Below are 14,007 nucleotides of genomic sequence, written 5' to 3'. Positions count from 1 at the left end.
GCGCTCCTGGGTCAAGGGTTGATGCTGTCATGGCTACGGAAATGTATGATGCAGTTAGTGCCCTGGGAAGGCTCAGCAGGGTGGGTGCAGGAAGAGGTGGGAGAGCTGCAGATAAGGAGAAAACAAGGGCACTGTGAGAAGCAGGACCGAGCCTGTGAAAGCTGAGTAGAGTCCTAGCTAACACGAAGCCAGAGGTCTCAGCTCAATTCGACACGACACAACTAATTCTAGGCTTAAAAGAGCAACAGCTGCATGTCTGAAGGGTCCATTTCATCAATTAAAGCACCAATTGAAAGGGCATTCAAGTAGAAAAACAGGATGTGGCGTGGGCCGGCAACGTGCTGCCACACCACCCAGGGGACTGGGGCTTGGAATCGGGGTGTCGGGGCTGGGAGCTTTGCGAGGCAGCTACGGGGTGGGGGAAGCATCTCCCACAGCTCTCTAGCAACCTCCTCTGGTCGACACAGGAGCAATGCTGCAGCACTCCTGATGGGTGACGTCCTTCTCCCCAACCCCGAGCTCAAAGAAAGGGGGCCAGAGGCATCAGAGAGGCAGCGATGGAATATGCGAGATGCTTGGAGCTGGACGGGTGAAAGATGCAGGGAGACGGGGACGTGCCCAACGCTACAGCGTCCCCTGCCCACGTCCGGTGTTTGGTGCGGACAAACGGGAGCTGTGGCTCGTCCACGTAACACCAGCGTGACCCAAAAGCCTTCTGCAGAACTTCACGGCACACGTTCACGTTTGCACCACCTGGCAGATCTGGCCTGGCGCTCTCTGGCTCATTCAGGGAGCCTCCTCTTACGCAGACAACTCAGAAACTGAAATGGGGCACCGGACTCCGGTTTGTAGAGTTTTGGAAAGCAAGTGGGACCACAAGAACTGCCCTGGGCAGGGAAGGGCCTTCCTCACCTGTGTTGGTGTGATGTGGCTGATGTCCTCCGATGCCAACTGTTTCAGGAGTGTGGTCTTGCCTGCATTATCCAGTCCCAAGAGGAGGATCCTTACCTCCTGGTCTGGGGTGCTCTTCAGTTTACGCAGGATTGACAGTAAACCCTAAATCAGCAAGCGAGACTAGCTGTTATTTCCCCTCTGACTCTCTCCTCTCACCACGCCATGCCCCCCTTCCCTCAAAACAGGTTCTGTATGGCGGTGGATTCCAGGACAGCTTGACCCCCTTCCCATTTCCTCTTCTACCCCCAATTTTCCTTCATCTCAAGGACCAGCAGCAAGGTCTCAGACAGCACAAATGTCACTCAGTGGGGTGCACCACTGGCTGCACCGCTCACGTCACGCAGCTGCTTGGCGCTGCCTGTGCCAGGAAGACAGCGCCCGAGGATATCATGTGTAGGAGCTGCAACCCAAGTCCTTGCAAGCTCCTCATTATCTTTATCAGAGGGAAAACCCCATTAATTTAATCTCTCTCCTAGTTAGCTGTAGGTTACTGTGTACCTGACATCAGTTCTTTTCATAGTAACTCCCTGATCATCTCAAACCCCGTTTATCTGCCTAAAACATGCCGGACCCATGGGGCACGTGCAGTTCTGCTTCTCAGGATGTAGCACTTAACAACTATCTCAGATCACCACACGTCCTCGCTAAGAAAAGCACAGTGGATTGCAGTCATTAGCCAGGCTCAGCTCTCTGAGCTGACAGTATCACTCAGGATTAGGAAACAGAATATGCAGGTCAGCTCATTTACAGCCGGGCACGTTACAGCAGCGCACTCGAGCTTCTGTCGGTGCCACCGCTCAGAGACCTCTCTGCGACGGCTGGGGGAGCGCTCGGGATCCCGGCGTGCAACCAAGAGGCGCAAATCACCCCAATTCCACCTGGACCTGCAGTGCACGGATGCTCTCGCAACTCTAAATATTCTGACTGGGAGCCAAGGACTATTTGAGCCTGCTCAGTGCAAAGGTGGCACGGAGCATTTCGGAAAGGACACGGCCCTACAGATCACGACGCCACAGCTTTCAATAGCGCAGAGCGAGAATATGCCGAGATTCAAACGCAAGTTAGGTTTGATCCACCCCTCTAAGCATTTCTGATGGGGAAGTAATTTATTGGTTATCCTTTTAATTGCCAGACACAGCTCTAAATACACGATGTGAAAGAAACGGGGAGAAGAAGAGAACTTGTTAAAACTGGCTTTGGAGGGTGTTTGTAAAAATCTGCGTGACTGCCGTTGTGCCTGTGCTTTTAGAATGCCCCGTGTCGAGCTGAGGGTCAGAAATTCCGAGCTCACGCAGGGAACCATAACAGCAAAACTGAAATCTTACCCCGAGCCTGCCCCTGGGGCTGCATCCCCTCTATCGGAAGCAGGCTGGTAAAAACCTGGGAATGCGGGCCCAGCTCGAGAGGCGTTAATCAGGAACAGGCCCCGCTTGGCAGAGGGCGCCGTGCCCACGGGGTGCCAGCAGTCGAAGGGAGCGGGCCTGCGACGCCCCGCGCTGAGCCCGAGGGTGCTCACAGCTGGCTCCCGCCGCCAGGCCCGTGGCTGATGGATTTGAAGCGCCGCGTCAGGCAGAGCCAGCTGCCGCAGCTCCCCGCAGCCCTGCGGCTCCTTCCCGCGGCCACGGCGCCCGGCTCCTTCTGCCGACGGGCTGCGCTTCATGGGGCTGAGGGCAGGGGAAAGGCAGAGCGGCAGGAACGCCCCTAACGCCTGCCGGTTAACGTGCGTGTCCTCAGTGCCCTTGACATCATTAAAAAACACAAGTTTTAACTGCCTGGCGAGCAACGCGCATTTGCTTTTCACCTGCTGGCAAATTTATGGCTGTGTTTGTTGGCTTGTAAATCCACGGAGCGCGGCTCGGTGTGGACAGACCCCACGAGAGCAGGAACTCTAAAATTCACACGTTCCCCCTCCTTTGCAGGGAAAGGCTGTGAAGTCCCCATTCTTACAGGGCTGACCCGAAGCCAACGCATACCAGCTCGAGCACCACTGCCAACTGCAGAGGGCCCTGAATCAGGCCCTATTATTTTAGTTTATTGCTCGCAGTTAAAAAAAGAAGTTGTTGAAATGCTAATCCTATCCGCAGCACCACTTGCTAAGAGCAGAGGAGCGTATCCCAGAGCAGAGCAGGATTAGGAGCCCTTACGTTTCAGGATCCAACTCCAAAATAGCGAGTGCAGAGAAACGCATTCGGAAGCGTTGCTTATCTACCAGGGAGCAATTCTCAGGGGTCGGGAAGAGGAACTGCTGGAAACGTTAATAGAGCTTCTCTCCCATTGTAGACGGATGCTATTTCTGGGCTAGTATGACAGCCTACGAGAAAACGATCAGCATCGTTCCCTATTCGACTCGAGTGACACCGCTGCATGGCTGATCACAGGATTAGCTGGGGTAGCCAATAGGCGCGAGGATATATATAGAAATAAAAGTATTCTCTAAGGTATAAAGTAAGCTGATTTAAAAGGCTGGAAGACAAGCAAGCCAATATAGAAGCGGACTTTATTTCAGCAGCTGCCAGCATAGGTTACATGCTTTGTATACACAATTTAAATCACCAGCCAAATAACAGCCTTGGCTACTACGCCCGTTACTATTCGGTAAAGATAACTGGCAACTCGTACCCTGCATTCTCCCTCTAGTGAATATTTAAGATTAAGGAAAGCTGTTCACAGACTGCTTTCTAATGTATTTATTATTTTTCTTTAATTGGTCTTACGAGCACACTAGCTAGGAAGACAGAAAGCATTTCCTGACAGCTCGGTAGGCTGGAAAAAATAACTCAGCCGAGTTCCCCGCTGCGCGCAGCCGCTACATGGGACAAGCAACCCTCCCTGCACGCACACGGATGGATTAGCACTCCTCTGCTTGCAAACACCACGCCGAAACTAACTTGGACCGAGGAGAGACAGGCCCTTGAGGCGGCACAGCTAACAGACAAACATCTGGGTGCTGGGACGTAGCCTGGAGCGAGCAGGGAGGATGCCCGGCAGAGGCTGGGCTGCAGGGTGAGGAGCAGGGTGAGGAGCGGGACGCGTCTCCTGCAGGTCGGTGGAGACGTCGCCAGGCCGAGGAGCCACAGAGTCGGCCGGCAGGAGGCTAAGTGCAGCCCGTCACTTGCACAAAACTAAGCAGACTGCGGCATCTGTAAGAGAGAAGGGAACTGCAGATGCTGCTGAGATAACGAGCGGCGCAGCGTGGCAGCGCGTGCAGCCTTTGGAGGGGGGCAGGCGCGCAGAGGAACCCAAGGCCGGGCACAGGCGGCCGGCAGCCGCTCCGCTCGGTCCCCGCGGGGTTAAGCGAACCGTGTGTTTTCTATCAGATTGGCTTGTTTATAAACATCGTTATCCTTGGTGGAGAGGGTTTGCTTTATGGCACCACCAGGAGACAGACTGATGGGGTCAGCAAGGAGGAGAGTGCATTTTCCAGACAGTGAGCGGGGACACACGGAGAGAAAAAAAAAAAAGGCTCCTGCCAATTACTGTGAAATCAGAGCGGGGCATTACATTCGGAGATGCAGCTAAATGGGTAAGTGCACTCATAAACACGTTGAACATGAAAGAAAGGCTAACCATCTTATTAGCATCCTTCAGAAAACAGGGATGTGCGGTTTTATGAAAGCGTATCATTGCTAGGTTTAAAATACCCACTGAATTATCAAAGGGCTTCCAGTTATAGCTGCACGCAGTAATCCCGTTCTCTTAAAAAAAGAAAAAAAGTACAGACACATATAAAGATACAGTGACATTTATAGTCCTAGCTAAGGGTTTTGTGGGTTTATTCAGCTTTAAATCCAGGCTGTAGATGGGCCTTTTGAACTAGTTGATGCATGTAACTACATCCTGTACCACAGAAGCCGCTGAAAGGAAGATTCACTTTATAGGCCAAAACAAAAATTGGTTTGGGACAAACAGAGCATTGAGATAATCTGTTTAAATATTGTATCAGATCGGCACTACGCGGCCGGAATGGAAAGAACAATTTCCCCTTGTACTGAGGGCTGGATACACAGGGCACGGATAAAGCACGGCCCGCAAGCCACGGCCGAGCACAGTTGATTCCTATTAGGGGAGGGAAGTAAATGTATTCTGTTGAACTTTGTTAGCCACAAAGCTCAGATAATGAATTTAAAACAAAACCGCCCTCAGTCACCAGCGACCGCTTATCTGGTAGACGTGGATATTTAGCCGAAATCAAATCAATTCTCCGAGACGCGCTGTGGCCGCAAAGCTCTGCCTCTCGGCCCGCCCCGTGGCCACGTCTCACCCCGTGGTCCCCAGGTGGGCGCCCCGTCCCCGCGTCGTGCTGTCCCCCTCCAGCTGACAGCTCCGCTGCACCGAGCTGCACCGAGCCCAGCCCCTTCGCGCCTCCCCTACCACCGTGGGAGAAACTTCGCAAAACATCCCTAAAGCCGCCCCTCGAGGCTCCTGCTAATTCCTCCCCCGCCACACCTACAGCCCTGGAGGAGGTTGAGGCAGCGAAGGGGCCAAGTTCCAACCTGCCCGGCGTTCTCCTCCTCGTATCGCTCTGTTATCTCGCACCTCGCCCCGTACTGCCGCGAAGCGGGGACACATCTTGCTCTGCGTGCGCAGCACCGAGCGCAGCGCAGCCCCGGCCCGCCACCAGTGACGCAGCAGCAGCTCAGCACGTTTAAACAGCGAGATAAAGACAAGCGAGCGGTGCTTCCAGGCTGTCATGCAGCGGCCACACGCCTGGGGAAGGACGGGTGGTTTCGCTGAGCCCCATACCCGGCCTTCAGCGGGGATATTTGAGGCTGCATTTGTGGTCCCGTGTGCGCTTCTGCGCACAGGGAGCTGGAGGAGAAGAGCCCGCTCTGACAACTGCGCTGATTAGCTGGGGCCCTGAAGAATGACGTCTGATTACCTTTATCTTCGGCTGCAGAGCTGCAAATGTCACTAATGGTCATAAAATCACCCAGCCTTTCTCCAAATACAACCGAAGTAAATTAATCTATTGAGCGCAGTTGATTCAATACTTCTTCCTCTGGCAGAACTCCCAACCAAGCCATTTGCTTGCTGCATGTCTCCACCATATGGTGTCATTCAGTGCAGACTTCCTTTTCTCCTCCGAAATCTCACATTCAGCGGAGGCAAGTCACCTACGGAGTCCTTCCAGCTCAAACCTACTAACGTAGTTCTCTGTCAAAGAGGTCACCCGGCACTCTCTGTTTCGGTGTATTAACCAGGAGCAGCAGGGATTCGCCTCCCATAATTAAAACTGAACGCTCTGAGCAGGCTGCAAGGCGGCGTTCTGCCCTGTGCAAAGAGCTGATGCCCACCACCAGACGATGTCACCACCCTCTGCCTCTGCTCCGGCGCTTTCGGCACTTGACAGCCTCGTCCAGTCCCTGCGATGCCATTTGAGCAGGAAACAGGAGCTCAGGGCCAGGAGGAAGACGCCCGAGTACACACCTGGCTCTGCTGGCATGGCATGCTCTCCACGAGACATGCCTGGTGTTCTCTAGACACCCCACGGCTCGGTTTCGTCAGCGATACAACAGGGCCGTGCTTTGACAGCCGTGGTTTTAACACAACGACGCCAGCTTCGGTCAACAGTTTGAGAAGAACGCGGGTCGTCCTCCGGCCTCGCTATCAGCCGGGAAGGCGCCGCCCCTCCGGTGAAGATGGTTACGCAGTGACAAGTACCCCACAAGCCCTGCTTCGCCCAGCGCTTCCCAAACTCTGGAAAGCTGCCCATCCTTTCCTGGAGCATCTCCCCTCGCCTCGCTGCGAGCCCAGCACGCGTGCTTGCTGCTCAGCCGAGCCAAAGAGCTCAGCGCTGCGCATCCCGATAAAACGCTCTGCGTTTTTATGGCCTGTCTTTCCCTCCGTGCTCCACGTCTGACCTCCTGCCTCCTCTGCCCCACAGCTGCAAGAACTGCGGAACAAGACGCTTCCCCTCTGCACCTACTCACTTGGGTGAGCACCGAACTCATGCAAACCTCGGCATTAACCCTCTTGTCACTGGAGTCAGGGCACGCAGCCATCGAAGGGGGTTTCAGTGCCTACCAGTGCAACCATGACAGGCCAGAAACACGCTCGGGGCAGCTACGCGCTCAGATGACAAGCAGGAAGTTGTTACATCGAGCCGTCTGGATCAGTTCTGACTGCTGACCCACACCCCCGGGCTGCTCTAGTTATATTTGCTGGTGTTTCAGAGGGTTCCTACCACTAACAGTTATTCAGTTTGAGGGAAAATTGAGACGCCAGAGAGACAGCACAGAGCTCCCCGGTCCTCTGCCCAGCACAACCAGACCATCGGGCACCCCAAAGTGCCACCCACCCCGTCTGCGAGGCTGCAATCCAACAAACAACTCCCAGAAATGGAAAATAGACAAAGAGGCATTAAAACGCCGCATCAAATAACACAGGCGCTGGAAAACTCCCAGCCCACCCTCTCCACACACAAAGCCCTCAGATAACAGCAGCCAGATCCCAGACGACACCAGTTTATCGGGACATCACAAGGCAGAAGAGCAGATTTGGCTAGCAGCAGCTGCAGGCCAAATGTGTCCCACAAAGCACGGCGCTGCTGGAGGCAGCTGCCTTCATCTCCACAGCAGATGTCCATCCTGTGACGGCTCTGGTGCCTGGTGTGACACGCTCCATCATCAACTGATCTAAAATAGAGCAGATCCCCGCAGACCTTATCCCGATCTCTCTCTGCGGCCCAGCAGGTGGGGACGCAGCCAGAATTAACCCAGTGAAGACGTGGAGCTGCCTCTGCTGCTCTCACTCACGCCTCCTCCTGTGCACGCACCCAGTGGGCTCCCGGACAACGCACCGCTTTGCCCTCGGGGCAGCTCCGTCCCTGCTGCCGTTTCCTTCCGCCTGTGCTCTCAGCACCCCAGCAGCAGCTCCCCCCACCACCGCAGCCCTGCTGCTGGTCCTCACCCACCCGGCACCCCCAGAGACTCTGCCAGCACCCCGCGTCCCGCCCTGACGCCCGAACCCAGGTCACTGCCACCAGCCCAGCACCCCACCTCAGTCCGGACCACACCGCCCCTCACCACCCGCCTGTCCCCCAGCGCTGCCTGCTGCCGTTAGCAGACCCTTCGCAGCGCCCAGGACCCCCCCAGCTCCTCCCTTCATCCCACACCGCCCCCGTCCAACACCTCACAGCACCAAACCCGCCCCATCCCCCCGGCGGCGGCAGCGCTGACAGGACGCCCCCCCCCCCAGGCCCACCCCCTCCCCTCCAGGCCTCATTAACCCCCCCCAGGCCCCACCACCCCCCACACCCACACAACCCAACCCCCCCCAAGCCCCGATCTCCCCGGGCCGACCCCGAGACCCCCAAGGGTTCCCCGTGAGGCCGGTGCCGCCCCCCCCCGCCCGCGGGGCCTGGCCGGGCCGGGCCGCGCCGCTCACCATCCTCCGCGCGGCTCCGCCGTTACCATGGGCAACTGCGTCACGCACACGCCGCCGCCGTGCGTAAGCGCGTCACCGCTTCCCCGCCGTGCGTCCGCCTCACGGGGGGGGCGGGGCTGGCGGCGCGGTTGGCCACGCCCCCCAGCCACGCCCCCTCCCCATCGCCACGCCCCCTCCCGCCGCGGGGTGGGCGCGGCCGCTCGGCTCGCCGTGATTGGCTGGGGGCGGCCACGCGGCGCGGCGCGCGCCGAGGGGGTCTGGGGGCCGCGCAGGTAAGGGTCACGTGGGGGCGGGGGGGCGCGCATCGCGGTGCCGCGCAACGCTGACGGGGGCGCGCAGCGCTGACGGGGGCGCGCAGCAATAAAGGGGGGCGCCGGGCAGGCTTAGGGGGGAGCCCCGCAGCGCTGCTGGGGGGGGGGGGCAGAGGGGAGGGTGCATGGCGGGGCCGCGCAGCGCGCACCCGGCGCGGGGGCGCGCAGCGCGCACCCTGGAGGCTGGGGGGGCTGCAGGGGGGCTGGCAGCGTTTTGGGGGGGGGGGGCACGGTGTGCGTCGGAGTGGCAGGGGGCGGTGTGGTGTGTTATGGGGTCGGGGGCGCGCAGGGGGGCAAAGCAGGGCGGGGGGGGGGTCGGGGTCTTTTGGGGTCTGGGGGGCTCTGCTGGGGGGTGGCAGCAAGGAGGGGGACCCCAGGATTGGGGAGGGGACCCCATGATTGCGGGGGGACCCCATGATTGCGGAGGGACCCCACGATTAGGGGGGGACCCCACGATTGGGTGGAGACCCCACAATTGGAGAGGGATCCCATGGTTAAGGAGGGACCCCATGATTGGGGGGGACCCCATGATTGAGGCGTACCCCATGACTAGGATGGGACCCCATGATTGTGGAGGGAGCCCTCGATTGGGAGGGGACAGCACAATTGGGGGAAGACCCCTTGTTTAGGGAGGGACCCCATGTTTAGGGAGGGACCCCATGATTAGGGAGGGACCCCATGATTGGGGGGGGACCCCATGATTGGGGAGGGACCCCATGATTAGGGGGGGACCCCATGACTGGGGGGGGGACCCCTGCATGGAGGGCATGGCGGTGGCACGGCCGCAGCGCTGCAGGAGGGCGCAGCCGGGGCTGGGGGCCGCTGAAAGTCCATCTCCACCGTTAAACATAAACCCAGCGGTGGCTCTCGCCCAGCCCGGCGCTCCGCAGAGCGGTGCCACCTTCCCCAGCCGCCTGTCCCCCTTCCCCAGCTCCGCGCCGAAATGGCCGCCGTCCCCCTCGGCTTCGACATCGACGCCCCGCGCTGGGACCAGAGCACGTTCACCGGGCGCCTCCGGCACTTCCTCAACATCACCGACCCGCGCACGGCCCTGGTGCCCGAGCGGGAGCTGGACCGGGCGCGGGAGGTGGTGGCAGGCTGCAGGTGAGGGCACCGCGGTGCCGGGGACACCCCCTCCTTTGCCAGGCCCAAAAACCCCATGGGGACGCCGGAGGCAACCCAGGCCGGCGTGCTGGGATGCGGCATCCGTCGGAGATGCCCGGGTTTTGGGGAGCCTCGAGCGGGGGCAGGTTCTGGCCGTGGTGCCCCCGGGGGTCCCCGGCTGAGCTCCCCGCGGCTCCGGGTTTGGCAGGGCCGGGCTGGTGCCGCCGGGCAGCAGCCGGGAGCAGCTGCTGTACGCCAAGAAGCTGTACGACTCGGCCTTCCACCCCGACAGCGGCGAGAAGATGAACCTCATCGGCAGGATGTCCTTCCAGGTGCCGGGGGGCATGGCCCTCACCGGCTGCATGCTCCAGTTCTACCGGTGAGACCCTGCCCCGGCTGGGGACGCGGCGCTGGCAGCCCCCCGAGGGACCCGACCCCTCCCATCCCTGTCCCTGCCCTCGGTCGGGCTGCGGTGCCTCAGTTCCTCCTGGCCCTTTCCCTCTGCAGGACGGTGCCGGCCGTGGTTTTCTGGCAGTGGGTGAACCAGTCCTTTAACGCCATCGTCAACTACACCAACCGCAACGCCGCCTCCCCCATCTCGCTGGCGTAAGTGTGCCCCTGTACCCATGGGATGCCCCCAGAAAAGACCCTTGGGCACCGAAGGAGCAGGATCAAGGTGTCAAAGTTGGTGGCTTTTTATTTTTATTATTATTATTTTTATTTTTTTCCTCTCCCTTCTTCGCAAATCTCCATCCAGGCAAATCGGAGTGGCTTACGTCACGGCCACTGGTACGGCCCTGGCCACCGCGGTGGGGCTCAACCTCTACACCAAGGTACGTGGGGACGGGGAAGGGGCCCTCCTCCAAGGCCCCTTCCCAGCGAGGCCCACGTCCCAGTGCTCTCTCCGGCACCGGGCGATTTCCCTCGCCCCCAGCCCCAGGAGGTGCAGAGCAGCTGCTCCCCGTGGCAGCACCCGGCCTCATCCTGCCCCCGGTGCTGACGCCGTCCCCTCTCCCGCAGCGAGCCCCCCCTTTGCTTGCCCGCTGGGTCCCATTTGCAGCCGTGGCCGCCGCCAACTGCGTGAACATCCCGATGATGAGGCAGCAGTAAGTGCGTCCATCCCCGGTGCACCGCCCTGCCACCGCTCCCCGTCCCGTGTTCAGCACCCCCAGGTCTCTGCTGAGCACCCCGGGGGGGGGTGGCGCAGCTGTGACCGAAGCAGGAGGGCGGTCTGGGGGTGAGGGTGGCCATTTGGGGGTCCGCTGGCAGATGTCTCGGACCCAAAGCCCTTCCGCAGGCGGCTGTGGGTGCGTGATGTCCTGGTGTTCTGTGGGATTTTGGGGGGGTGCTCCCTGGGGGCGTGGGGTCCCGGTGACAGCCGGCCCCTGCGCGGCTGTGCCCTGAAGGTGGCAGCATCGGCTGGGCTGGGGACAGAGCAGGGCCCGGGGGGGGGCAGAGCCCCAGGGCCACCGCGCTCGCTGTCCCCTCAGGGAGATCATCAACGGGGTCACGGTGACGGACGAGGACAACAACGAGCTGGGACGCTCCAGGGTGAGTGCTGGGGGCAGCGGGGGGGTGGACGGGGCAGGTTTGGGGGCGCAGGCGCTGCGGTGGGGCTGAGCTGGCCGCTCTTGCTCGCAGAGGGCGGCGGTGAAGGGCATCGCGCAGGTCGTGGTCTCCAGGATCACCATGGCAGCTCCGGGCATGAGTGAGTGCGGGACGGGGCACTGGGCTGGGGGCCGGATCCACGCCGTGACCCAAAACCCAGCGGCTCCCAGCACGGCCGGCGCTGCTGGGGCTCTGCGGGCCGGCCGGGGTCCCTCACCTCTTCCCCTCCCCTCTTCTCTCGGCACCTAGTTATTCTGCCCGTCATCATGGAGCGGCTGGAGAAGTTCCCCTTCATGCAGGTGAGCCCGTGATGCTCCTGGGTCGGGGCCACAGCAGCCGGCCGGGGCCTGACCCCGCTCTTCCCTTGCAGCGCATCCGGGTTCTCCACGCGCCGCTGCAGGTGCTGCTCTGCGGGGGGTTGTAAGTATCTCAAAAACCCGCTATTGCCCGGTGTGTGGCACCGAGAGATGCCCGAAGTCAGCCTGGGAAAAGACTTCCCAACGCTTTCTCCAGTTTTTGGGAGTAACGGGGTGTGAGCAGCACCTCCCGGGCTGAAACCCCATCCGGGGGGCTGCAGCCCCCAGCACTAACCCCCACTCTTCTCTCCCCGCAGCCTCCTGTTCATGGTGCCGGCCGCCTGCGCCCTGTTCCCGCAGAGATGGTACCTGTCCCGCTGCTTCCCCTCCTGCATGCCAGCTCAGGAGCCTTCTTCCTCCCCTCGCTCTCCTCTCCCCGTCCCGAGAGGGCCGCGATGGGCACCCCATGGGGGTGTCCTGGCCGGGGGCAGGATGGCGGGTCTCACTCTCTGTCCCCTTCCCTCGCAGCTCCCTCGCGCTGGCTAGCCTCGAGCCGGAGGTGCGGGACAGCATTGTGGCCAAGCACGGGGACAAAGTGCCATACGTCTACTTTAACAAGGGACTGTGAACGGAGGCTGCTTCGGGAGCCATCACAATCCTCTGGACCCCTGCCGCCGCCAGCCCCACAGCCCCTGAGCAGGGCTCGGAGGCATGGTCTGAACCCGTCAGCCCAGCCTGGGGGATGGAGCTGGGGTCGGCTGGTCCAGAGCCTCCCCCCATCTGCTGCCAGCCATATCCCCATCGAGGGCATCCCTCCTCCCTCCCAAACCACATTGCTGCCTTAAACCACTGCAGGGGCCTCTTCCCAAGAGCTGGATCCCCCCCGGCAGGCTGGAAGGGACCTGTCCCCTCTGCACGGGGGGCGGACCAAGTCCCAGGACCAGTGCTTGGACCATGCCTTCCTCACTCTCAGGTTCAGATTTTATTCACTTTGCGATTGTCACAATCCCAAAGAAAAATAGCAAATTCTTTTTAAGCTCTAATTTTTTGAAATTACCCATTCCTCTGAGCACAAAAGCCAGCTGTTGTCCTGTGTCTCGCTGTCCCCACGGTGGGACCAAGGACCTGGGGGACATTCAATTCCTGTCCCCCTTGCACAGGGGGAAGGAGACACGGGGGTCACGAAGCCATCAGGGTGTGAGCTCAGGCTCTGAACAGGCAATGCTGCAACTGACAGAGAGGAGGGTTGGCAAATAAAACATGGTGATTTTTAAAACAGCTGCAGGTTCTGATTTCGGGTGGTCTTTGGGTGCGTGGTTACCTCAATGGGGCTGGTACGCGGGCTATGCTTGCCTCAACAGGGAAAGGTGTGGGCTCAGTGTCTGGCCAGGCACCAGGGACTGGGCTGAGCTGGGCTGTGGTCCTGCTCTTGGTGAGCTGTGTCTGGGCTTCCTGCTTGATGATGAACATCCCTCGGTGAGACCAGCACGTTTATAACCAATCCTTTGCATGTGGCAGCTCAGAGAGCCCCAAGGCCCAGTGGATGGTCTGCCCTCGTCCCTCCGGCTGAGTACACGTGCCTGATCCCCAAGGGGACACAGGATCTGGCATTAGCCACCCTGCTCCTGCAGAGAGAGCAGCGGAACCCAAAATATGCTTCTTGAAGGGCCAAGCTGTATCCAAAGCAGGTTTTTATTCTGCTCGGTCTGCAATGGAGGATAATGTCTAAACACATACATGTAGCTACAGCTAGATGACTGAACAAAAGCTCTAAAATAATAGGTCAGCAAAAGGCGGGGAGATGTGTTCACAGTTGCTTATCTGTTCCCTGGTCATTATTAGATCTCTTGTTATTGCACAATTAAAAAAAATAGATAAGCACGTGAAGCAAAACATGTCAGTCCTCTTGGGAGAGGGAAGAAGCCACAAGGAGACATCTCTGCTGTCTGCCTAAGCTCCTTAATTCAGATTGCGCTTGCCCTACACCCAAAATGTCTGCGAGCACTTTTGGAAAGGTGCATACAGCAGCTTGGGATGGAGCTGGGTTCGAGGTGCCTCTGGCACACTCAGGAGCACAGCGGTGCTCGTAAAGCAAAGTGCCGCAGCAGGCACCCCCTGAAGAGCTGCTGCTGCCTGGTGAGGCTCTGGCCAGCTCTGCCTCCGTGTTCCACTGCTGCAACAGGAAAGAAACCTCACTGCCAGGAGTCAGGGCTAGGTTCATCCTTGTTTGCGAAGAGCTGCGGGCGTTAATTAGGCGCCAGCAGTGAGTCATACCCAACCCGGGCTTGTCCCATGCTCCCCGCTCTCGCCTCCTTCTCCCTGCCTGTAATTTCAGGGCTGGATGGGAA

The 14,007-nt window shown here is 59.6% G+C and overlaps 2 protein-coding genes across 2 annotated transcripts in view; one reads left to right on the top strand and one right to left on the bottom strand.

Moving 5' to 3' along the window:
* The window catches only part of ARL3 (ADP ribosylation factor like GTPase 3), a 28,063-nt gene extending 19,584 nt beyond the window's left edge, over positions 1-8,479 (bottom strand). The window contains exons 1-2 of the mRNA XM_067000304.1: positions 8,341-8,479; positions 913-1,056 (exon numbers count right to left, since the gene is read on the bottom strand). Of these exons, the coding sequence (XP_066856405.1) occupies positions 913-1,056; positions 8,341-8,343 (147 nt within the window). The 5' untranslated portion in view covers positions 8,344-8,479. The remainder of the gene's footprint in view (positions 1-912; positions 1,057-8,340) is intronic.
* Positions 8,480-8,499: 20 nt separating this feature from the next.
* SFXN2 (sideroflexin 2) lies at positions 8,500-12,937 on the top strand. The gene is made up of 12 exons (XM_067000303.1): positions 8,500-8,612; positions 9,583-9,755; positions 9,964-10,134; positions 10,263-10,361; positions 10,513-10,588; positions 10,776-10,861; positions 11,246-11,306; positions 11,397-11,463; positions 11,613-11,662; positions 11,734-11,783; positions 11,977-12,024; positions 12,188-12,937. Exons 2-12 carry the CDS (start codon positions 9,595-9,597, stop codon positions 12,285-12,287), a joined length of 969 nt encoding a protein of 322 aa, XP_066856404.1. The 5' UTR covers positions 8,500-8,612; positions 9,583-9,594; the 3' UTR covers positions 12,288-12,937.
* Positions 12,938-14,007: the final 1,070 nt, after the last annotated feature.

The sequence above is a fragment of the Anser cygnoides genome, chromosome 7, assembly GCF_040182565.1.
Source record: "Anser cygnoides isolate HZ-2024a breed goose chromosome 7, Taihu_goose_T2T_genome, whole genome shotgun sequence".
In the NCBI taxonomy this organism is placed as follows: Eukaryota; Metazoa; Chordata; class Aves; order Anseriformes; family Anatidae; genus Anser; species Anser cygnoides.
This window is presented reverse-complemented; position numbering and strand designations above follow the sequence as displayed.

Bases quoted from the DNA above. Each gene is read 5' to 3' on its own strand.
- SFXN2 (XM_067000303.1), top strand. From the start codon at position 9,595: ATGGCCGCCGTCCCCCTCGGCTTCGACATCGACGCCCCGCGCTGGGAC. The intron at 10,135-10,262 runs GTGAGACCCTGC...TTCCCTCTGCAG, and splicing joins TGCATGCTCCAGTTCTACCG to GACGGTGCCGGCCGTGGTTT. The intron at 12,025-12,187 runs GTACCTGTCCCG...CTTCCCTCGCAG, and splicing joins GCCCTGTTCCCGCAGAGATG to CTCCCTCGCGCTGGCTAGCC.